The sequence below is a fragment of the Nothobranchius furzeri genome, chromosome 7 (genome assembly GCF_043380555.1).
Source record: "Nothobranchius furzeri strain GRZ-AD chromosome 7, NfurGRZ-RIMD1, whole genome shotgun sequence".
NCBI lineage: Eukaryota > Metazoa > Chordata > Actinopteri > Cyprinodontiformes > Nothobranchiidae > Nothobranchius > Nothobranchius furzeri.
The window spans coordinates 45,388,733-45,414,046 of NC_091747.1; the positions used below are offsets into that span (position 1 = coordinate 45,388,733).

The 25,314-nt window shown below is 46.6% G+C and overlaps 1 protein-coding gene across 1 annotated transcript in view; it reads left to right on the plus strand.

The window, feature by feature from the left end:
* Window positions 1–22,935: 22,935 nt before the first annotated feature.
* Window positions 22,936–25,314, plus strand: part of LOC107382557 (uncharacterized) — a 3,567-nt gene continuing 1,188 nt past the window's right edge. The window contains exons 1-2 of the mRNA XM_015954730.3: window positions 22,936–23,095; window positions 25,286–25,314. The exon at window positions 25,286–25,314 is cut by the window's right edge and continues 31 nt beyond it. Coding sequence (XP_015810216.3) covers window positions 23,015–23,095; window positions 25,286–25,314 — 110 coding nt within the window. The 5' untranslated portion in view covers window positions 22,936–23,014. The remainder of the gene's footprint in view (window positions 23,096–25,285) is intronic.

Below are 25,314 nucleotides of genomic sequence, written 5' to 3' on the forward strand. Positions count from 1 at the left end.
CCACCCTTTTTGGAGTCCCTGGGATGAGTGCTAGATAGTGTTCCATCAGGGGACTCCATTGTCCTGCTGGGGGATGTCATTGCTCACGTGGGCAATGACAGCATGACCTTGAGAGGTGTGATTGGCAGGAACGGCCCGCCTGATCTGAACTCGAGTGGTGTTTCATTATTGGACTTCTGTGCAAGCCGCAGTTTGGCCATAACGAACACCATGTTCGAACATAAGGATGCCCATCGGTACACTTGGTACCAGGGCAGCCTAGGTCGCAGGTCGATGATAGACTTTGTAGTCGTATCATCTGACCTGCGGCCGTATGTTTTGGACACCCAAGTGAAGAGAGGAGCGGAACTGTCAACTGATCACCACCTGGTGGTGAATTGGATCAGATGGCAGGGGAAGATGCCACGTAGACCTGGCAGACCCAAACGCATAGTGATGGTCTGCTGGGAACACTTGGCAGAAGAACCTGTCAAGACGAGCTTCAACTCCCACCTCTGGCAGAGCTTTGACCGCGTCCCGAGAGCAGTGGGGGACATTGACTCCGAGTGGGCCTTGTTCCACTCTGCGATTGTTGAGGTGGCTGTTGCTAGCTGTGGTCACAAGGTGGCCGGTGCCAGTCGTGGTTGCAACCTCCGTACCCGCTGGTGGACACCAGAGGTTTGGGAAGCCGTCAGGCTGAAAAAGGAGGGCTACAGGGCGTGGTCTGTGGGTCTCCAGAGGCAGCAGACGGGTACCGGATAGCCAAGCGGAGTGCAGCAGTGGCAGTGTCCGATGCAAAATCTCGGGTGTGGGAGGAGTTTGGTGAGGCCATGGAGAAAGACTATCGATTGGCGCCAAAGAGGTTCTGGCAAACTGTCCGGCGCCTCAGGAGAGGGAGGCAGCAACTCGCTCACACTGTTTACAGTGGGGATGGGGAGCTGCTGACGTCAACTGGGGCTATAGTCGGGCGGTGGAAGGAATACTTTGAGGAGCTCCTCAATCCCACCTACGTGCATTCTGAGGAGGAGCCAGAGCCGGGAGACATGGGGATGGACTGTCCAATCTCTGGGGCAGAAGTTGCTGAGGTAGTCAAATAACTACACAGCGGCGGAGCCCCGAGGGTGGATGAGATTCGTCCTTGGTATCTCAAGGCTATGGATGTGGTAGGGCTGTAGTGGTAGACACGTCTCTGCAACATTGCGTGGTCATCGGGGGCAGTTCCTGTGGAGTGGCAGACCAGGGTGGTGGTCCCCATCTTTAAGAAGGGTGACTGGAGGGTGTTTTCCAACTATAGGGTGGTCACACTCCTCAGCCTCCCTGGAAAAGTCTACTCCAAGGTACTGTAGAGGAGGGTCAGATCGATAGTTGAATCTCAGATTGAGGAGGAGCAATGTGGTTTTTGTCCTGGCCGTGGAACTGTGGACCAGCTCTATACCCTTGCAAGTGGGGTATAGCTCTCCGGCTAGGTCTAGCTTTTCGTCTGTAGCGACCAGACTTAAATTTTCCCGATTAACAAGCAGGCATCTCGCTTCGCTCTGCTAAAACGGACTTTAAAGCGTACGCAATCTGGATGCAGTAACGTGCAACGGCCATAGCCCGACTTACGGCGTTTACCTAGCAAGTTAAGCTACGGTAGGTGCCTACGAGCATTCCGGTTAGATTCGGCTTCGAACAGTCGCCTAGGTAATGGAAATATCTTCCACAATAGCTCGCCCACAGTGTCAACACACTGAGACGAAGGTGTCCGAGAATGGATACGCTCGCCATATTGTAAAGAAATTTGGCTGGCTCAGACATATTTGTAAAGAAAATATTGACTGGCTCAGTTATATTGTAAGGAGAAACTGTCTTTACTCAGTTATATTGTTAAGAAGACTCAAAGGTTGTTTTCATCGATAAACTGACGATAATATCTGTGTGTCTGTGTTTCAGTTCAATGAAGAAACCAGTTTGACAATTAAAAGTTTTAATTCTTCAAAGTAAACTAAGGATTTTGAAATTGACAAACAGGAAATAACAATCAACATTGGCAACTTGTAGGACAATCTTTAACAGTTGATATGTTGTTCTTGCTCAAATAGACCTTCTGTCGGTGAATGAAGATTGAGAGTGATATGATGTGATTATGGATGCGTGTGTGTGCAAAGTGTAGTGAGAATTGAACATGAGGTGAGATGGATGCGTGTGTGTATCCGATTTTGCTTCAGGAAGAAACAGGTGTCTGAGTGAAGTGATGGTTTGGATAAACTTAGGTCTTATCAGAGAACAGCATCAAACGCTAAACACCGTGCTCTGTCTCACCGAACTCTTGTGGACCCTCTTTCGGATCCGGGCCGTGGAGGATGTTGTGGTTCATCCAGATGACACCGGCGGCTGACAGGAGACGTAGGTGTCGAACGGAACCGGTCCAGAGTTGCCCTCGGTACACGTGGATGGTAGAGCGTTTTGTCGATGCGCTTTCTTAAGTTAATTCACTCAGAAATCAAAAGACTCGGTAATGAGTCTGCGTTAGAAGTCGCGATTCAGCTATTCTGCCTGGCTTGGCAGGAACAGCGTGGGGGGGGAAACGAGCCAACCGGCTCCCCCCTTTCAGCGGTTGTTCACACGTCCTCTCTCTTTCGTTGTCAAGCACGAACTGAAATCATAAGACTGAAACTTACCAAAAGCCTTTCTCTTCTCAAAGCAAACGTGTGCGTCAGCAAATGTGTTTTGGAGTTTAACTGTGAGAATCTGTGTGTGGGTGTGTGTGCTTGAGTGTGTGTGAAGGTCAGCAACAAACACTCTCAACATTATCTAATTATGGATTCATTAAATCTCTTATAATTACCCCAAAGCATAATAGTCATTCATTTGATTAAAACACATTTATAATGAGCAAATTGATGATTAAACTTTTAACATTCAAAACAAGAAAAGGAAGTTTAAACTTTATGTTTTGACTTGTTATGACTACTTGTCCATGAGAACTCCTTCTTCTGGTACTGCAGGTGGCAGATGTTATGGTTTCCTCGCAGACTCGCTGGCGTTCAGGTCTTAATCTGTGGGTGAAAGTTCTCAATGACCCAGCTTTGACCCAGCTGAGTCCAACACCACCTTTGTGACAGAAAACCCATATTTCCTCACGTTACACAAGGGTGATGGAGGCAGCATGGGAGTTTGCCCAACCAATCCACATGTGTTTTGTGGCTTTGGAGAAGGCTTATGATCGTGTCCCCAGGGGCTCCCTGTGGGGGACGCTCCAGGAGTATGGGGTGGGTGGCTTTCTGTTAAGGGCCATTCAGTCCCTTTACCAGAAGAGCATGAGTTTGGTCCGCATAGCCGGTAGTAAGTCGGACCTGTTCCCAGTGAGGGTTGGATCCGCCAGGGCTGCCCTTTGTCACCGGTTCTGTTCATTACCTTTATGGACAGAATTTCTAGGCGCAGCCGTGGTGTGGAGTGTGTCGAGTTTGGTGGCAGGAGAATCTCGTCTCTGCTTTTTGCGGATGATTTGGTCCTCCTAGCTTCATCCAGCTCTGACCTTCAGCTCTTGCTGGGTAGGTTCACGGCCGAGTGTGAAGCGGCTGGTATGAGGATCAGTACCTCCAAATCTGAGACCATGGTTCTCGACCTGGAAAGGGTGGCTTGCCAACTCCGGGTCGGGAGAGAGGTCCTACCTCAAGTGGAGGAGTTTAAGTAACTCGAGGTCTTGTTCACAAGTGAGGGTAGGAGGGATGGGAAGATCGACAGGCGGATTGGTTCGACGTCTGCAGTGATGCGGACGCTGAGCCAATCTGTCGTGGTGAAGAAGGAGCTGATTCAGAAAGCCAGGCCCTCAATTTACCGGTCGATCTATGTCCCAATCCTCACCTATGGTCATGAGCTTTGGGTAATGACCGAAAGAACGAGGTCACGAATACAATCGGCCGAAATTAGTTTCCTCTGTAGGGTGGCCGGGCTCAGCCTTAGAGATAGGGTGAGGAGCTCGGACATTCGGGAGGGACTCGGAGTAGAACTGCTGCTCCTCCGGATTGAAAGGAGTCAGTAGAGGTGGTTTGGGCATCTGGTCAGGACGCCTCCCAAACGCCTCCATGGGGAGGTGTTTTGGGCATGTTCTGCCGGCAAGAGGCCCCGGGTCGACCCAGGACACGTTGGAGGTTGCATCTCCAATCTGGTCCGGGAAAGCCTTGGGGTCCTGCCGGAGGAGCTGGTGGAGGTGGCTGGGGAGAGGACGGTCTGGAGCTCCCTAGTTGGGATGCTGCCCCTGCAACCTGGACCCGGATAAGTGGAGGAAGACGACAACGACGATTATTCTCCAAAGAAACTAATAAAGACTGAAATTAAGAAAAGTCAATTTATAACAAACTGTCTGTGTGAGATTTCTGTTTGGCTAAGAGGCTTATTTAGCTCAATGCAACATGTCAATGTCATGATCCACGAGCTGAGGTGAGTGCTCCTCCTCACTAAACCATCTTTGAGGTTCTCTTTCCACAGGTGAGGAGCGGAGGGGACACCTGCGGCGCTGCATTCGTAATCAGAGGCTCTGGTATAAAAGGAGGACAGAGACATCACTCGAAGCCAGATGATTGCTACAGTTTTGGTTAGCTCCAGCCTCTTGTATTTCGCTTGTTTGTTTGTTTGACTTGTCGTGTTTGGATTATTGTATTTTTGACCTTGGACTGTTTTCTTGGATTACGACTTTGGATCCGCCTCTGAACCCGTCTGCTTGCCCTGTTTAGGAATACCATCATCTCCTTCACCTGATCTTCAGGATCACGTCCCATCCTCCTCCACAGCTCCTGCTCCTCTCCTCTCTGCTTCCTCACCATCCCCGCTCTGCTGGACCCTTGCCCTCGCTCACCTCGGCTCATCACCTGCCCCACTGCTCGCTGAGCTCAAACTCTGGACTAACGCCTTACGGCACCCTGCTCACTGGACTTCCAGTGCACCTTTAGTTCCCGTTCTCCAAATAAAATACTTTATTTTCACTTACCTCCTGAGTCCAATGTTGATTCTGCATGTCTTGGGTTAGACGCCTCCCGCAAATCATGACATTCAAATTATTATTAGTTATTAAAATTTGTAGAATTTATCTTTGAACACCTTTGAGTTCATTCTTTTTTGTTTTGTGTGAAGATAAGAACTCAAAAAATGGATTTGTAGAATTTAAAATCAAACATTCTCTCAGATTAAATTTAATCCGTCTTTATAATAAATTTCCAGTCTTGTCCTGGATGTTTTTTTCCAGTGGACGGAGTTATGGCACCAACCAACTCAACATAGATGAGAAAATAATTTTTCTGTTTTAATCTGAAATCTTTTAATGACAATCAGAAGCTGTGATTTCTACGTCAACAGAATTACATCAAATGTGGAAAACAGCAAAAGTAAAAGAGGAACAAACCAGTTCAGGACTTCTGATGTTTTTATCTCATCTTTGCAGAAATAAAGACGGAACACCTGAAGAACGATGGAGAAATGTGTAAAACAAGCGACCTTCATGCAGCTCTTCTGGCTCTTTAAATAAATTCTAAAAGTCCTAAAATGTGTAAGAGGAGAGTTTTCTTTTCCTTTTATTTTTATTCTATGAAATGACCCAGTCTCCATATTTCTGCTGATTTTACCATGAACATGGTGAAGCTTCAGCAAAACCAAGTTTTGACGATACTCACATCTGTAATTATATGAAGGTTCAAAGATGTACAAACAATGTATAATAAAGAAAATAATAATTCTTTCTTTGTTTGTTCATAACTTCTCTACCAACAGCACCGCCTGCTGGCCGCAGGTTGTCTTGACCCTACTGGCTAACCTTTACTATTTCTAGGTTTTGCAGTAACACCTCTGTCCCCAGTAACAATGATCTCTGTTTGTGCAACAACTTCATTTCAGTTATTAAATAAAATGTAAATATTTTAAATGAGCTGCAGTCAAGAACCGCTGGTTTGAAGCTGAAGGGGTTTTATAATCAATACACGAACTTTCATCCACAAATGAGAAAAGGTAGAACAAACACAGGGAGTGAGCTGGACTTTGGTGTTAAACTACATCTGAATCAGATGTAACCTGCTACAATGATCCTACAGATCAGAAGAACGAGCAGACAGGAGGACAGTCAGGACTCATCATGAGGGGACTTCTGCTGCTCTGTCTGCTGGGATGTGTCGCTGGAGCACCGAGCCAAACGGCGACGAAGGAAAATACTCAACAACCAATTGATTTAGCAGCGGTAAAGGTTATTTTGTTTTTATCTATACACAGAGTCTGTGTGTAGAGAAGTCCTAAAACAATTAATTTGTAGAATTTAAAATCAAACGTTCTCCCAGATTAAATTGAATCCTTCTTTATAATACATTTCCAGCCTTGTCCTGGATGTTTTAGCCCAATGGACGGAGCTATGGCACCAACCAACTCATCACTGGTGAAGAAATATTTCCTCTGTTTTAATCTGAAATCTTTTGACGACAGTTTGAGCTGCAGTTTAAATCACAACGATTATTTTTAAGATAAAGAAATTATTTGTTATTTGTCTTCCATATAAAACCATATAAAAACATCAGGGTTTATTTTATGAGCTGTGATTTGTTCTGTTGTGTCTTGTATTAAACTCGTTTTTCTCTTTTTAAAACTATTTAAATTTTTTACAAGTCAGGGCTGGATTTGACTGAAGTTAAACAGCAAAAACAGAAAACTCGTTTAACATTATTAAATAATTATCACAATGATTTACATCAATAATTATGTTTATTTACCCTGCAGGGAAATGAAACCTTAAATTCAACTGCAAGTCCTGTAAAACCTGCAGCAGCGACAGAAATAAAGGTAAGAAACTGTTAAAAACTCACAATGTAATGTTGACAAAGGAGAAAAACTAAATGTTCCCTGTGATTTAGCAGAAAGATGTGACAGTTACATTAGTTTATTACCAGCCTCATTGTTGGTGAAAGAGAACAAAAAAATGGATTGTTCTCTAAAGTTGTTTCTACAGGAATCAGGGCTGTTTTTGAAACCCAACAAGGTTTTACATGAATCTAATTTTAATCTGTTTGACCCGCAGGATTAGAGGAACTTTACAAACAAAGATGCTTTTTGAAACGTCTCAAGAGGTTTTGATTTTTAAATCACATCACGTTTACATCTGTTTTATGAACCGGGTCTGTGTAAAAAACATCACTGGCGTGTGTGTGTGTGTGTGTGTGTGTGCGTGTGCGTGTGTGTGTGTGTGTGTGTGTGCGTGTGCGTGTGCGTGTGTGTGTGTGTGTGTGTGTGTGTGTGTGTGTGTGTGTGTGTGCGTGTGCGTGTAGGGGGGGGGGGTTGTGCTGTCAATCACTGCCTCAGTGCCTCTCTCTCAATCCTCCTGGCAAAGGAAGTCTGGTTGAAATAAGTCTCCGCCTATGGTGTTACTCCCACTTCATTAAATAATTTTCTTGAGCCAGTTTGTGCTAAAATGACCCTTTACAGGGTCAATGAAAGGCCACCCAGCCCCTATCGCCCATGTGGTTGGAATATTCCACCTGCAACTTCAGACTGGTGGGATTTAGAAAAGATGGAGCTGACATACCTGGTGCTGCAGTCTGCTTCCAGCACGTTTCCTGCATGTTTTACATCATGAACCCCACTGATTAGTTTGATTTGGTGATGAATCACTCCTGTAGACACCAATGAAGGCTGGGGAGACGTTTCAGCTGTCAGATTGTGTTAAAAAGATGAACGCACAGCGAGGAGATAGATTTAGCTTTTTATTCTAAAAACAGTCACTAGAGGGTGCTAAAAGCAAGCCAAAACAGCCTAGTTCCCCTTTAACATTTGAAGCCATAATAAGTGCCCTCTAGTGGCTGATTTAAGTTCAAATTCTGTCAGTGTAAACAAAAGATTAAAAGGCAAAAACACATCTGAGCTTTTTTCTACATTCTAACTTAATCCAACTTCAATCTGATTACCCAGCAGGATTAAAACTTTGCATGAATGCTTTAAAAAGCTTCCTGAGGGTTTTAGACCCTTCAGCTGATGTGAAGAAAACGGTTCTAGATTTAAGACCAACCTTTGATTTTACATGTGTGATAGCCCATGTAGGAGAAACTGGCTTGGCTCAGTTATATTGTAGCGTTGTGGTTTCAGGCTCTTTTATGAAAGAGGAACCATGCTACGTATTAATTCGGAATATTAATTTTTAATAAATCAATAACCAAATTTTATATTGTTAAGAAGACTCAAAGGTTGTTTTCATCGATAAACTGACGATAATATCTGTGTGTCTGTGTTTCAGTTCAATGAGGAAACCAGTTTGACAATTAAAAGTTTTAATTCTTCAAATTAAACTAATGATTTTGAAATTGACAAACAGGAAATAACAATCAACATTGGCAACTTGTGGGACAATCTTTAACAGTTGATATGATCAAATAGACCTTGTGGTGAATTTATGAAGATTGAGAATGTTGTGATATGAATGCGTGTGTGAGTCTGATTTTGCTTCAGGAAGAAACAGGTGTCTGAGTGAAGTGATGGTTTGGATAAACTTAGGTCTTATCAGAGAACTGCATCAAATGCTAAACACCGTGCTCTGTCTCACCGAACTCTTGTGGACCCTCTTTCGGATCCGGGCCGTGGAGGATGGTGGTGGTTCATCCAGATGACACCAGCGGCTGACAGGGGAGACGTAGGTGTCGAACGGAACCGGTCCAGAGTTGCCCTCGGTACACGTTGATGGTAAAGCGTTTTGTTGATGCGCTTTCTTAAGTTAAGTTCACTCAGAAATCAAAAGACTCGGTAATGAGTCTGCGTTAGAAGTTGCGATTCAGCTATTCTGCCTGGCTTGGCAGGAACAGCGTGAGGGGGGGGGGGGGGGGGGGGAGAAATGAGCCAACCGGCTCCCCCCTTTTAGTGTTTACTCAGGTCCTCTCTCTTTCGTTGTCAAGCACGAACTGAAATCATAAGACTGAAACTTACCAAAAACCTTTCTCTTCTCAAAGCAAAACGTGTGCGTCAGCAAATGTGTTTTGGAGTTTACTGTGAGCAGATGTGCGTGGGCGTGTTTGGGTGTGTGAAGAAGCAGGAGTGTGAAGGTCGTTAACAAACATCCTCAAACATTATTTAAGAATGGATTCATTATTCCATTATAATTACCCAAAGCATAAGAACCATTCATTTGATTAAAACACATTTATAATGAGCAAATTGATGATTAAACTTTTAACATTCAAAACAAGAAAAGGAAGTTTAAACTTTATGTTTTGACTTGTTCTGGGTACAACTCATGGAAACACGTCTTCTGGACGCTGCAGGTGGCTGATGTTATGGCTGCTTCCAGTCTCTCGCAGACTTCATGTCTGCAAAGGTCCAATCTGTGTGTTAAAGTTCTGAGCGACCCAGTCGGGTCAAACACCAGCTTTGTGACAGAAAACCCATATTTCCTCACGTTACACCCATATTATATTTAACATTGGTGCTGAAACTAAGAAAAGCAAAATCCATAAAAAGACAAACAGTCTGTGTGAGGGTTCTATTTGGGATCAACGTCCAGCTTTGATACCAAACTGAACCCAGAAGCAAGACAGAACATAAGAGTTCAGCACTCTAAACTTCATCAATGTCTCCTTTTCTGATTTTCAACATTAAGCTGCGGACTTTTGCAAAATGTAAAAGCCGTCTTGGACAAAATTCTGTCTGTTTTTCTGAAGATCATTTACGTTTTTTTCATCAAATGTAGGACTAAAGCACATTTAGTTCTAGTGAATGACCTTATTAGTACAGAACATTTACTATTATTCACCAATTACAGATTGCTCTATAACCATATGGACGAGGTTTGGTCTGTTCTGTGTCTGTTAGGCTGATTTATAGTGCGGCTTTCTTTGAAATCTAATGTTGAAACTCCAGCAAAACTCAGCCTGATTGTCAGAGTTAAAAGTTTAACTCAAAAATAATTCATCCATTGCAGGATGAGAAACTTCACCTAGAGCCAACATCTAAACCTCCTGCAGACAAACTAAGGGTAGATGATAAAGACTATAAATTGATTGGAGGGGTTCGTAATATTTGTTTGATTTTAACACGAAGATGAAACTCTGTTTCAGAACCCTGAAAGCTCCTGGCAGCCTGGATTTGGAGATCCACCAAAGGAGAAGGTGGATCAGGAAAGAGACTGTCAGCCCAGCTGTCATTTAAACGTCACAACAGGATTTTATCAAATGTTGAAAACAGCAAAAAGTTCAGAGTAACAAAACCAGCTCCGAACTTCTGATTGGTTTGCAGAAATAAAGGAGGAACACCTGAAGGATGATGGAGAAACAAGCGACCTTCATGCAGCTGTTCTCGTTCTTTGAATAAATCCTGAAAGTCCTAACATGTATAAGATGAGCGTTTTCTTTCCCTGTTCATTTTTAAATGAGCATTTTTCCTTTTCTATTAAATGACACCATCTCTATGTTTCTGCTGATTTGAGCAACTTGGTGTGAACAAGATCTGTAATTATACGAAGGTTCAAAGGCAAACAATGTTTAATAAAGAAAATAATAACAATTTGTTTGTTCACTCATCCATCCATCCATTTTCATCCGCTTATCTGGGGTCGGGTCGCAGGAACAGCAGCCTAATTCGAGAGGCCCAGACTTTCTTCTTTCCAGCCACGTGGACCAGCTCCTCCAGAGAAATTCCAAGGCGTTCCCTGACCATCTGAGACATAGTCCCTCCAGCGTGTCCTGGGTCTTCCTTTAGGTCTTCTCATGGTTGGACGTGCTCAGAAAACCCCACCAGGAAGGCGTCCAAGAGGCAACCTGACCAGGTGCCTGAGCCACCTCAACTGGCTCCTCTCCATGTGGAGGAGCAGCGGCTCTACTTCGAGCACCTCCCGGATGACCGAACTTCTTACCCTATCTCTAAGGGAGAGCCAAGACACCCTGCAGAGAAAGCTCACTTCGGGCTGCTTGTACCCGCGATCTCATTCTTTTGGTCACTACCCAAAGCTTGTGACCATAGGTGAAGGTAGCAACGTAGATTGACCGGTTAATCGAGAGCTTTTCTCTCCGGCTCAGCTCTCTCTTCACCAAGACAAACCAGCATTGGTACCAGATCTGCTCGAGGTCCTGCATCCGCAAATTACGTCACAGATGATTGGCTGAACGTAAGACTTACAGAAGTTATGATACCACGTTCGTAAAAGTTACGTTGGCATGTTGACTATGATGGTTTTGATTGGTCAGAGGGAATTTACGGTTGTAGTCCTGTAGTCCAAAAATCAACACTTTCGGAGAAAATATGTTTGAATTTCCAAAGAAAATGTAAAATGAAAGCAAAGATATCAATTGATAAACGGTGACCCTCAAAAGCTCTTGATTTTGATTAAATGGGGCAAAATTAAATATGAGAATTTTATTGAAAAGACACCAAGCACCATTCTGAATGAATGAATGTATTTATGTAACAACTAAGGAAAAACGAAATAACATTAATACTGTAGCATCCAGAAAGGGTCAGTTTTTCATCTACAGTTTGACCTCTACAGCATCCGGTCATATCCGGTCTACATCTGGGGCTTTAATCCACAAAAAAGATACCGTTGCTTGACCAAGGTCCCTCTCAAGCTTCCTCTTATCTTTATCTGCTTTGCTTCACAGAACAAAAAGAATTAACTTTTATAATGTGGCAGTGTGAGCATCCTGTCAGTGTCCCGACTGATCATACGCCCTGGCTACTGTCATGGTCTGTGTCTGCGTCTCCCCTCATGTGTCTCCTTGTGTTCTCCATACCTCTCTAGGTTCTCCTTTTGTGTCTCCTAGCACCTTCATGTGTCCTTGTCTGCATCTCTTTTATGTGTCTCTTTGTGTTCCTTATGTGTCTCCTGTTTTGCAGTGCTCTAGATCATCCCTCCCAGGTCCCGTGTTCCTTCAGTCTTCCCCAGTCACCCCTCTGCAGTTTTTTATAGGGTCAGCTTCTCATTTTATTAGTCTCTTTAGTATGTTTTCCCACAGGTTTTTGTAGTTTCCCTTCCCTACAGGGATTCCCTAAGTGTGGTGCGCGCACCCCCAGGGGTGCGCGAGCTGCCGCTAGGGGGTGCGCGAGGTGAAAAATGTAATGGCTGCGGAGCTCAGAGAAGTCTGTCATGTGTCACCATTAGCGTAGCCAGAAACTCATTTGTGGGTGGGCCTAAGAAAAAGTAAGTGGGCACAATAAATGCAATTGAAAACAAGTATATTTTGAGTGCGTGAGTGTGTGTGTCCTCCGCATGTGCCCTAGCTTCATAATAATGCGCCGAGCTTCAGCGCTCTGGCCTGCGCACGCCGTTATGTTCCGTATAATTTTTAACGGTGTTGGAGAAATCTGGAGGTGGTGAGTCATTCTGGCAGATTGTAATTAACACCCTGTCTCATGCAGGTGTTCTGACATTGCAAACCTCACACACAGAACATTGTGGATGTAACTAAATAAATCAAGAAATTATTCCCATATGAGCATTTTAGCATTATTATATTAGCACACTGACTGTGGGGCAGCATTCTAACAGCGCGCTGAAGATCTGAAGTTCAGAGTGCGTCTGTCAGAGGTCAGACGCGTTCCAGCGGAACCACGGCTCACGGGTGCACATGTGAGCACATCTGGGCTGGGCAGAAGTAATTTTAAAACATTGGTTTACATAGCGCCAATAACGAGACGCGGTGACTTGAGCGGCTCATAGAGCTGTGCCACACACACACACACACACACACATACGCACACACACACACACACACACACACACACACACACACACACACACACACACACACACACACACACACACACACACACACACACACACACACACAAACACACACACACACAGTTTCAATAAGCAGACACCCCGCACCGTCAGACTGAAGGCAGAAATGAGCGCTGCATCCTCCGTGATAAAAAAAAACTTTTAAGAAGTTTTATAACAGCATTTTTCATTCAAGGTCAAATTAACCCTTTGGTGCATAATGGTCACTATAGCGGACAGGTACTCAAAATTGTTATTTATTTGTTTTTGCTATTAAGTACAGCTGTTGAAGACTTTATTGCATTTGAGCCCCTCCATTTGGACTTCAGTAAGCCAAGCCAACACAGTTCATGCTCAGAATGCACGCTGTCCACTGAGGTGGACATGTAATAAATTATTTGTAAATTATAAAATTTTACAAAAAATGTTTTTTGAAATTTATTTAATTCACACCTAAAGACAAATGAAAAAAATTGTTAAAAAATCATGGTTGAAGATTTCATAATTCATGCATCAAAGGGTTAAGATGTAGCTTCAATTTTTGGGATGACCTATGAAATTCGAGTCCGCTCCAGCCAGTGGAGCCAGTCATGAACCTGACCACAACTCATGTCGCTGCAGCATTTGTTATTCCAGTCCGCGTGGCAGCGGATCGCAGATTCAGCCACACCATAAAACAGCGATAAGTCGGTCTGAGGCAAAAGTGAACCTCATGGCTATATCTTTTCCATCTTTTCCCCTATAGACATTTGATTAAGCACAAGTAGGTGGCCAGTTCAGGTTTATGTAGAGCAGAAGGAAGGAGAGCGCTCTGGCCACGGGTTAAACGTTCCATGCGAAAACCGTTAAATTGCATTGTTGATGTGCTACGTGGGCACTCTAAATATTTATTTAAAATTAAATCAAAAGGAATTGTAATGGTATTGAATGTTTCTTAATTAGGGCCTACTATTTAAAAAATGAAAGTGATGGGGGAAAAGGTCGATCATATTTTTTTTAACCCTGTCTGTCGAGTGACTGTTTAGCTTGACGTCTGATATATATATATATATATATATATATATATGCTATATATGCTCCCCCCGTCTCCTGCGCATCTTTGGGGGGCGGATCTGTGGTCCCTCACACTCTCTGTTGGACGCTCCTATAGAGAAACCTTAAATATAAAAGCGTGTGTACACACACAAGTGCTCACATGGTGCTCTCAAAAGTATGGGCTTGGGCACGTTAAACACAGGTCTTAAGACTATGGTAGGCACTTAATGCACTGTGATTTATTATCGTGATTCTTCAGTTAAGCAATGTTGATTATATATTTTTTCATCAAGTTGACGCAGTGATAGCTAGATCTTGTTGTATTGTTGTTGTGTCCCTTTTTTTTGTCCTTTTGCTTTTTTTTGTCTTTTTCTGCAGGTCTAGAAGCAGACTCTTGTTCATTGTTTATTTTTGTGGACCCCCCCCCCCCCCCCTTTCTTTTCCTTTCTCTTTCACCTCTGTCTCCGTGTCTGGTCGGAATTACCAAGCATTCAACAACAGTAACAATAAAGTTTTAAGTATCAGGTGTGACATTAAAAGCAAACGCTTTGATGCTCCACCTGAGAGTAGATCTGTAAGGCTTGTCACCAGCATTCAGACATCAATTCTGCTTGCTTCACAGCCAGACAGGACACGGTAAAAAAAAAAAAAAAAGAATATACCTTTTTCCCTCGAGGCTTGATCGCAGCACACCCTAGTGGCCAGTGGTGACCTCTGCATCCCCCCCAGTCCAGGAAGCCGTGTGACACACCGGTGCAGTGGACTCATGACCTAACCCACTGGCCAGTTTCAGGTACATACCACTTGGGTGGCCGCCTTACCCTACCGGAGCTCGCTGACTGGGAGAAGGGGGATGATGGGCACTGTTCCGGGGTCTGTGCCACTGGGGCAGCGTCCCCGTTGGCTACGTCTGGAGGATTCGGTACCGGCTGGGTGGTGCCGGGGTTTGTGCCTTGGGGCTCGGGTGGTGTGTGTGACTGATCTGACAGGGGACCCGCTGACCCCGGGTTGGTGGGACCTAAGTCGTGTGTCTCGTCGTTGGACGCAGGCAGGGGCGCAGCACTCTCTGGGTGAGTGCGAGGGGTGGCCGGGGTGAAGGCGCAGAGAAAGCGCCGGTTGCACAGGGTGAGGCGGCCAGACCCATCAACCCTGACATGGTTATGGTCGTGTCCTAGTGACTCTACTACCACCCCAGATCTGTCCCATGCCCGCGGGCTACAGCCAACTAGGTTCTGGAGGAACACCGCCTCCCCGACTATGAGAGGGCGGAGCGGTCGTACGTCTTCTCTCAGACTCTCTCAGTGGTACGGGCCATCCGAGTCCGGAGGGCCTCTTCTTTCGCCGCCCATGCCTGATGCCAGAGCGGACGGATGTGAGGGTTAGAGAACTTCTCCAGCCTATTAACAAATGACAGCGAGTCCCTGAGGGGGCGACCAAAGATGATTTGCGCGGGCGACAGGTCGCAGTCGGGGTCAGGCGTATTACGCAGTTGCAACATCGCACGCAGAAAGCGGTCATGGTCGAGGCTCCCGGTCGGGCCGGTGTTTGAGACTAGTAGGCGCTTTGCCGTCTTGACAGCCACCTCCACCCTTCCATTAGACTGGGTGAACCCAACCGAGGACACGCGGTGCTTGACCTGCCATAAGCGGAGGAAATTCGCTGTGCGCCCTGCCGAGAACTCCGGGCCTCCGTCACTTGACAACTCCTCGGGCACACCAAACGTGGCGAAGAAAGCCCTTAAGTGAGGGATAAGCTCAATGGAGCCCCCGAGATTGGTGCCCGTGGGAGAACTCATGACTTCCACCCAGCCGGAGAGGCGATCGCCAACGACCAGATAGTGGTGACCCCTGTAGTCGAAGAAGTCTGCGAACACCTCCTCAAATGGCGTGGATGGCGGTGATGCCAGCATGGGAGGTGTGGCCGCCTGCGAGGGGGCATTGCGGTTACAGTCTGTGCATCGCTCCCTGGTCAACTGGATGTCGTTAGACATCCCAGGCCAGTATACGATGGAGCAGGCCCGTCGTTCCATTGCCGACTTGCCCTAATGTGCGGCATGGAGGTGCTGAAGTACCGCACAACGAAGGGACGTGGGGACAACGACGCCGTCACAGTACAGCAGGACCCCATCTTGCACATACACTGACTCACAGACCTTAGACAGGTCGGCCAGCGCCGGGTCCTTTGGGTCAATGCTGCCCCCATCTTCAATGAGGTGCAGGAGGTGGGAGAGGCATGCGTCCGTGGCCGTCTCCTGTGCGAGGAGTGGCCATGCAATGGCAGCAGACTCCAGTGCGTCGCTGCAAATGGACGCCATATGCACGGACTCCTCGCTATCGGTCACATTCCATGCGCCCATGCCGCGGCCCTCATCAGAGCCAGAGGGCGAGGGATACCTGGAGGCTGCGTCGGAAGCGCAGTTGCTCTTGCCAGGCAAGTGTACAATGTCAAAGCGCCATGGGAGTGTGCGCTGTTTGAGCCTGAACAGGCGAGAGTTAGTTATCTCATCTAATGTCCGGTCCCCAAGGATCTTCACCAGGGGCTTAGTGTCGGTGACCACGACCAGGTTGTCGCACCCCTGCATGAAGTATCTGGTCTGCTCCAGACCCCATGCTACAGCCAAGGCCTCCCCTCAATAGCGGCGTATTGCTGCTCAGCGGAGGAGAGAAAGCATGAGCCGGCCAGAGTAATTTTCCATCCATCCGGACAGCAGCCAGGGACACCGGAGCTGCAGGTGCAGTGCTGCTGGAGGAGGAAGTATCCAATGGCGCGCCTGGACCAGTCTGGGCGGAGGCAAGTGCGCCTCTCCATGTTGTAGATCTCTACGCCTGCCCGGATAGAGTCCACGATGGCCAGCTTGGAAGTCTGAAATGCTGCCTTTAACTCGGGTGACCACACAAATTTGCATCGAGGGCTCAGAAAGGGTTTAAATGATGCCATTATGTCACGCAGCTGCACGTAGTTGGCCACCTGATTGACCAGACCAAACCAGCTCCTGATGGTCGAGGTAGGCGTGGGGAAGTCCCTGATGGCTGTCAGGTACTTCGGGAGGGGCTCGATTGTAGCATCAGAGACCCTGAAACCAGCAAAATCAACGTCCCTCTCAGCAAATTGAAACTTTGATGGGTTCAGCACAATGCCGGATCGGCCAACGTGCGTCAGGAAGTCGATGGTTCTCCACCAATGAGTGTTAAGGTCGGTGTCATAGTGGATGGTGTCATCCACGCACCTTTCCGTCTGTTCAAAGTCAGAGAGGATCGCATCAAAGCGGCAATTGTAGCCATCGCCAGATGACAGAAAGCCCTGTGGGGCTCTGGTGTAACGCCAGCGGCCAAAGGGAGTGATGAAGGTAGTGAGATGACGGTCTGACTTGCGCAGGGGCACGCTGTGATACCCATTCCAGGCGTCAGTGACAGTCTTCCAGGTCCCTTTCGGGATCCGGCGCGCCAGGTGGAATGGTGACTCGGTTGCGAAAGTCTCACGTTTGCAGAATTTGTTAAGAGGTGAGATATCGACGGTTCTGCGGGGGGTTCCATCGTGCTTCTGGGTGACCACCATCCGGTGGCACCAGGTCACTGGTTCGCCATACGGGACACGTTCGATGACGCCCAGAGACTCGTCTAAAAGTAGGTCGTCATGCACCCTCTGTTGCCAATGCAAAGGCAAGGCCGCCGTGGTGTGGCACGTCTTTGGCGTTGCCGCCGGGTCAACGTGTATTTCTATGGGTGGACCTTCCATGCATGGTAGTGGCCGATGGGGGCAAGTGTTGAATGTTGACGATGCGTACCTGCCAAGCAGCCATGCCTTCATCCGGTGATTATTCTCTGGGGAGCATGGGAACGGCAGCTCCGCGGGACGCGGAGGCGGTGCGCTGCATTGTGGACATGAGCAACAAGCCACATAATGGGAAGCCATGCGTCCGTCGCAGACTTCTCCCAGGCATGAGACTTTGGTGAGCCCACCGCAACGGCTGGCGGCTTCAAGGTCACGGCCCACTGCCGAGTTGCCTTCACCTGTGCAGGATGGAAACCCGCTAGGCAGAAGGCCGAGGCTGAGCAGGGAGTCATACGAGAGGTACATCGCGTGAACTGACCTGCTAACATATATCACTGTGCGGCAGGACACCACCTCACCGCCAGGGGCAGCAGTGGATAGTTTGACAAAGAAAGCGCCCTCGATGTCAATGAGGGAGCTGTTCGCCGCTGATAGGTTTAGGACCACCGGGTGGAGGGCGCTGCACGCAAAACCGCATGCCAGAAACTCCTCCAGGGACCACAGGTCTGCAATGGCGGACATGGTGGCCTCTGCAGCCGGGCATCTGGCACCGGCTCTACTAGTGAACCTCACCTTATCATCAATCTGGATGGAGATGGGCACTCGGGGGTGGTCCCTGAGCTTTGTGCGCCGCCATTCGCCCTTGGAGTAGATGTGATGACTGAGCCTGATCAGCGTGGGCCCATCACTGCAGCTATGCATCCCCAAGGTGCGGGGTCGGTGCCTGTCTCTGCGGCATCCATTAGAGCAGACGCCTGACGTGACGGATGAGACCTGCGATATCACGTCATGGCCTACAGCAGCCTGTTGTCCGTCAAGGTGTGGCTGGTGCCGTGCCCGTCACTTCTGGGCCCGGAAGCAGTCTGCACACATTCAATGAGGCGTGGTGTTCCAACCCCGAGATCCCTCAGAAAAGACACAGAAAGACACTTTACAATCAGGGCATATAGCCCTAGCAGACCTGTCTGGTGGGGCCGGAGAGGTAGCAGGCTCAGATGGTGGCATAGCTTGTCTGCGCATGAACGAGAACATAGCTGGCAGGCTGGAGGAGGGGAGGGCGTTGCGAGCCATTTCTCTGATCTCCACCAGTGCTATAATATTATTCACAGACTTACACAGAACATCATGAGTCCCAAACATGTCCCTCCATATATCAGAGTCATTAATCCCATAAGACGTTTTACAGCCTCCTCCTCTCCAGCAGAAAACCCTTTATCTCCTACGCCAAACTGTCCTGCCAGCGTATCCACTGTCCCACATTATTTAAAAAAAAATCACCCTGCCCTCCAACCTCCTCCCCCACCTCAATATCCTTAGACAGGGTACCAACTTTCATACCACTCCTCAACACTAGAGAGAGACTCATTAGTAATGTTCATTACCCATACAGGGAGCTGCCCTTGGTTGACCCTACACACTATTCTTGCGACCAATAGGTTGCAGTGTTTTGACAAAGAACTCACAGTCTCCAACATTCCAGTTGGACAATCACCCCATTTACTCTGGACCTGCCCTGCAATTATGGTCTCGCTGCATGGAGGAACCACGGTTTCTGATTGCACCACTACCACTTGTGGGTCCGTCGTTGGTACTAAACTACAGAGGGGAAGTACCTTTCCCATGACCCGACAGGTTTTCATACCAAAATCAACCACAGCCCCGTACTTTGATAGAAAATCAAAGCCCAACAATATTTCCTCCGAAGGGATATCAGAAACCAAAAATACCACCACCAGGACAAGAGTGTCAAACTGGCATACTGTCTGCCAGCATCCTATAATGCGCATTCCACTCCCATTGGCTGCTATGGCCTTCCCATCATAGGCTTTTGGTTTCTCTCTCCCTTCTGTGAAAGCAAGCCACACACTTCTTGGGATTACTGAGCAGGATGCCCCTGTATCCACCTAAACATAGCAGTCACACCCACCTATTTTAGCTTTAAGATATCCAGATTTATCCTTTGGCACAACCTGGGCCTTCATGGACAGAGAAAAGGGGGCGGGCATTTGGCCCTCTGTACATGCCCCCTCTAGTTTTCCCTGAACATACGGGCAATCACGTCATAGGTGACGATCACACCCACACTCCCAACAGCCTCCCTGTCCGCCGCGACGGTCCCTAGTGGGCAAATTTCTACCACTGGACTTTGCACTCCTATTGGGGCCAATAGACAAAACACCAGGCATCATTGGAGCCGAAAGGGCTCGCACCGCACCTTGCAAAGATTGTACCTCCTGCCTCAAACCCTCCACCAATCCAAGCAGAACATCCTCTTGCTCCTCTTTAACTACCCGCCCAGCAACCCTGCACACTTTAGCGTCAACTAAGGAGTTGTCCTCTAATCCCCTGATAAGCTCCAGTTCTGCAGCCAAGTTAATAACGGCATCAAGTGTGTTGGTTTTGGCGCTCCGCAAACTGACCCTTAGGTCCCCACAGCCCACGTGTGTTATAAAATGATCCTTAGTCAAGAGTTCTCGGGTTTCAGGGTCTGGTGACGGATAAGCTTTAAGAGCTAAACGCCAAAGCACCAACCCAAACTCTCGGATATGTTCATTATGCAACCTCCTATGGGCGGCGAAAGTATCTCTATTCCAGTCTTTGCTATCACATGGGTTTAGACACTTACTCATAGCTGCTTTCAGTAAAGCATAATCCTTTTCTATCGCATCTGACAGCCCGCTATAAACTACTCGAGCACTACCAGAGAAGAGCAAACACATAAACTTTAGTCTTGGTGGCTCGTCCCAGTTATTAACATCAGCTGCCATTTCAAATTGCTCCGCCCAATCAGCCCATTCACGCCCTATGCCAGAAAAACTTTCGGGGGTTAAAACTGGCCGAGCTGATGTTGGCTGACTAACAGCCTGTACCGAGGGGGCAGGTAAGTTATTTTCAGGCTCTGACATTTCTAGCAGATCCCACTTCTGACACCAGTGCAATATTATTGTGGGTCTGCTATGGACAGAAGTCTTGTCCTTGTCAGAACCTTCCAATAACCACCAGACACTAGTGCACAATAGTGATTCTTTATTTAAAGACACACAATTATCATGCTGCAACAAGCACCAAAAACTATCCCTCCCTGCTAAAACACCCCATATAAAATAAGCAGCACACTTATCTAGTCAGTTTGTTGCGACCCTCTCCCGGGGTCAAAGCTCCAATGCCGTCCAATGCCCTGGGATCTAACGTCGTTGGCTGCGGTTGAATCCTTCGACCTGGTGATCGCTGGACAGTAAACGTCTGGGGAGTCGTCGCTGCTGGCTGCGGCGCCCTCTATGTCCCGGTCCTGGCTAACTACAGGAGGCGGCTGGCCTCCCCTCCTCTCACCGGAACGCCTCTCCTCTCACTGGCTGTCTTTGCAGCTGGTAGCCCTAAACAGCTGCGATCAGCACCCACCCCCCGTCACCAGGGCTCCGCGTCCGCTCAGGCAGTCCGACTGTTCTCCCAACCACGAGCCTTCCCCTCCCCAGTCTCTTTATCTCTTCCCGTGTCCTCATCAGTGCGCTAATACATCACACCTGGCCCTCGAAGGTTAACTCCGCCCTCTTCACACCATATTACTTTGCATTATTTTACCATCTTTGTAGCCCCTAGAGATAGCCAAAGCTAATGCTAGCTGAGCAGAAGCCAAAGAGCCAAACACCAATTTGCTGCTTTAGTTTAGTTCTGAAAATTGACTAAGTCATTGCACTCAATATAAAACATCATCATAATATGAGAAGAAAAATAAATGGTTCTTACATTGTTATACCACTGTGTAGCTTTTCCTGCAAGGTCTGGAGTGGGAAGATCCGCACGATAAAAACCAATCTACCTACCTGTCGTTCGAAATTCCTCATGGGTATTGAAGTTTCTTCCGGCTCTTGTTTAGAGGAACTTCCGGTTCTTTCTCAATAAAACATTATGCGATCAGATTTGTGTTTACTGAAAAAAGGTATATCTTTAAGCGATCTCAAAGCGATTTCCCACACGTTACTTCTTTATTTAAAATAATCACTTTGTTTTAAACTTGATGGTAAAATCACAGCATTAATTTAGGGAAGCGGGACAAAATATAATTGAAGTCCATAACTAAATAAATATTACATAATCATAATTAAAACCAATAAAACAGCCAAGTTGCGCTTAAAAGATGAAGCAAAATAAAAACTAAGGATAAAGTCGTTTGTTGATTTAATGGTTAAAGGCTAGGCACGGCAGTTCTAAATGTAAAAAAAAGACGTGCTGGGGTGACACTTTATAGACCCGTGCATTTCAATGAAACCGAAATGCGTTTTGAGATGCACGAAAAAAGAGGTATGCGTGTCCACAAGCACAAAATGTTTGATTACAGAACATGAATATGTCACGTAATTCCGACCAACACAACCCTACTACATCCAGAACCTTAAGGAACTCTGGGTGGAACTTATCCACCCCTGGAGCCCTGTCACCGGGATTTCTGAGCACCTCAGTGACCTTAGCAACAGAGATTGGCGAGCCCAACCCAAAGTCCACAGACTCTGCTTCCTTACTGGAAGAAGTGCTGGTGGAACTGAGGAAGTCTTCGAAGTTCTCTGCCCACCGATCCACAACGTCCCAAGTAGAGGTCAGCAGCACACCATCCCCACTAGTGTTGGTAGCGCACTGCTTTCTCCTCCTGAGGCATTGGATGGTGGACCAGAATCTCCTCAAAGCCTACTTGCTCTATGGTCTCACTGAACTCCTCCCATGCCCGCGTATCTGCCTCTGTGACCACCCGGGCTGCATTCCACTTGGACAGCCGGTACCTATCAGCTGCCTCTGGAGTCCCACAGGCCATAAAGACCCAATTGGACTCCTTCAGCTTGACAACATCCCTAACTGTCACTGTCGGGTTGAGGGATTGACACCACGACAGGCACCAACGACCCTGCGGCCGCAGCTTCAGTTGGCCGCATTGAAAATGGTAACATGGAACATGGCTAACTCTAACTCAATGTCCCCCTCTCAGAACATTTTGGAAGTGCTGTCTGTCAGAGGTGGGATTTGAAACTTCTTCTGACAGAAGACTCTGCCAGACATTCCTAGCAGACAATGCATTTGGGCCTGCCAGGTCTGACGGGTATCCTCGTCCACCATTGAAGCCAACTCACCACCAGGTGAGTTATTCACAGTCATAACTTCTCTACCAACAGCACCGCCTGCTGGCCACAGGTTGTCATGACCCTGCTGGCTAACCTTTACTATTTCTAGGTTTTGCAGTAACACCTCTGTCCCCAGTAACAATGATCGCTGTTTGTGCATCAACTTCACTTCAGTTATTCAATAAAATGTAAATATTTTAAATGAGCTGCAGTCAAGAACCGCTGGTTTGAAGCTGAAGGGATTTTATAATCAATACACGAACTTTCATCCACAAATGAGAAAAGGTAGAACAAACACAGGGAGTGAGCTGGACTTTGGTGTTAAACTACATCTGAATCAGATGTAACCTGCTACAATGATCCTACATATCAGAAGAACGAGCAGACAGGAGGACAGTCAGGACTCATCATGAGGGGAATTCTGCTGCTCTGTCTGCTGGGATGTGTCGCTGCAGCACCGAGCCAAATTAACTGTGTTGACCTGGCAAAGGTAAAGAAATGACAAAATAAAGTGGTTCTGTAGCGTTAACAAATACAATGCGTTATAAAGCATTCATTACTTCATTTATTTTCTGTTTTCAAAATAATCAAATGATTAAGATGCTGTAACAGGTTTGTGTTTAGGTCTTAAAATTCTACAGATTCTTCCTGATAAAATTGTTTTACTTCATTTTGTCCAGCTTTTATTGGTTTAATCATTTTCCTTGATTTTTTGTTTTGTCTTAAAGGGGCATTATGGAAGTTTGACAGCCAAAACATGTTTATGTTTATGTTTATGTATTTAGCAGACGCTTTTGTCCAAAGCGACTTACAAGTGATAATCGGCATGTTGCCCTTGAGGCTAACAACAACAATAACAACAATTTGACATCAATCATGGAGAGGAGGGAACAAGGAGTGGACAGTAGAGAGGGGGGGCGGGTGCAGGGAAGGTGCTAGTTAAGAAGATGCTCTGAAGAGCAGGGTCTTCAGGAGTTTCTTGAAAATTGAAAAGGAAGCCGCAGTTCTGGTAGTGCTTGGTAGGTCATTCCACATTTGTGGAACGATGCATCAGAAGAGTCTGGATTGTCCTGAGCGTGGTGTTGGCACTGCTAGCCGACGATCCTGGGATGACCGGAGCGGCCGGGCCGAGACGTAAGCCTTTGCAAGAGGATTCAGGTAGATGGGAGCCGTACCATCTCAGACTCTGTATGCTAGTGTTAGCAATTTGAATTTAATGCGTGCTGCTAGCGGTAGCCAGTGGAGCTCAATGAACAGAGGGGTGACGTGTGCTCTATTTGGCTGATTGAAGACCAGACGCGCCGCTGCGTTCTGGGCCATTTGAGGAGGTCTCACAGTACAGGCTGGAAGACCAGTTAGAAGGGCATTGCAGTAATCGAGGCGGGAGATGACAGTAGATTGCACCAGGAGCTAGGTGGCACATTGTGTTAGATATGGTCTGATCTTTCGTATGTTATACATACAGATACATTATACTGTATATACATAGATATTATATAAAACATGTAGAGAAATAATAAATGTCTTCTTCATACATTCTCCTGCAATGCCCTGGTCCTGTAGAATGAGCCCTGGCATTTTTACTGTGATTGCCTGTTTTTCTGTAAAATCACATAAAAAGAGAGATGCTCGGGTCGAGCAGGCTGCTTCATGCGCGTTCACGCTCAGGCATAGCCCGTAGCATTTGCTATCTGTAGCTTTAGCAGCAGTGCCAACTCAGTGACTTTGTCGCTGTTCCTAACGCCTAGTGATGAACGTAGCTACATATCTGAGGACCCTTAGCTACTTTCTGTAGAACTTTCTTCTAGATATTTCCTGCAAATTAGCAACAAACTAGCCATTTTTGCTCCGAACCGTTCTTTGGTTTGGCGTTGTTTCAGGTGTTATTAAGGATATAAAAATTACAGATGCTATGAATGTTACTATTGTGTAGCTCACCTTGAGAGATGTCTGACTCTCATGCAGAAGACCTGGGTTTGATTCTGGATGTGAACATAGTTCATTTAGAGTTTCTTTTTTACATTAATGGTTTATGTTTTTTACAGTAAGATGCCCAAATTTTTATTTGAGACTCGCCGAACGGCATTTAATTCACAGATAAAAAAGATGTGGGTTCAACTTTCATTTTGGAACAATTTTTCAAGCAAGGGAAGGGAATGATCTGAGCATGCAGGAGGACTGACCCATCATAAATCTTTGTTGGCTGTGCTGAAGAGAAAGGTACAGAACCAAATTATTTAATTAATTAGCTGCACGTTCTCCTGTCCTCTGGGCCACACACACACACACACACACACACACACACACACACACACACACACACACACACACACACACACACACACACACGCACACACACACACACACACACACACGTACACGTACACACAAACAAGGGACTGTCTCAGCTGTTATTTTCATTGAGGAGTGTGCACGTACAGCATGCGCGCCTCGTGCACGAGCCTACTATTGAAGCTGCTGTTACGCTTTTGGCCTGAGGGGGCAATCGCGAGCATAAAAATTCAAAAGTCCGTAAAGTCCCTGAAAAATAATAATCAAGAGGAACGTTAGCTCAATCCAACAAGTAAAATTTCAGGATGTAATTAAAATATCTGTATAATTTAAAATAAAATATTTTCTCAGATTTAATTTAATCTCTTTTTTTGTACATAAATTTCAGGCACCACCTTCATGTTTTCTTCCAACGGA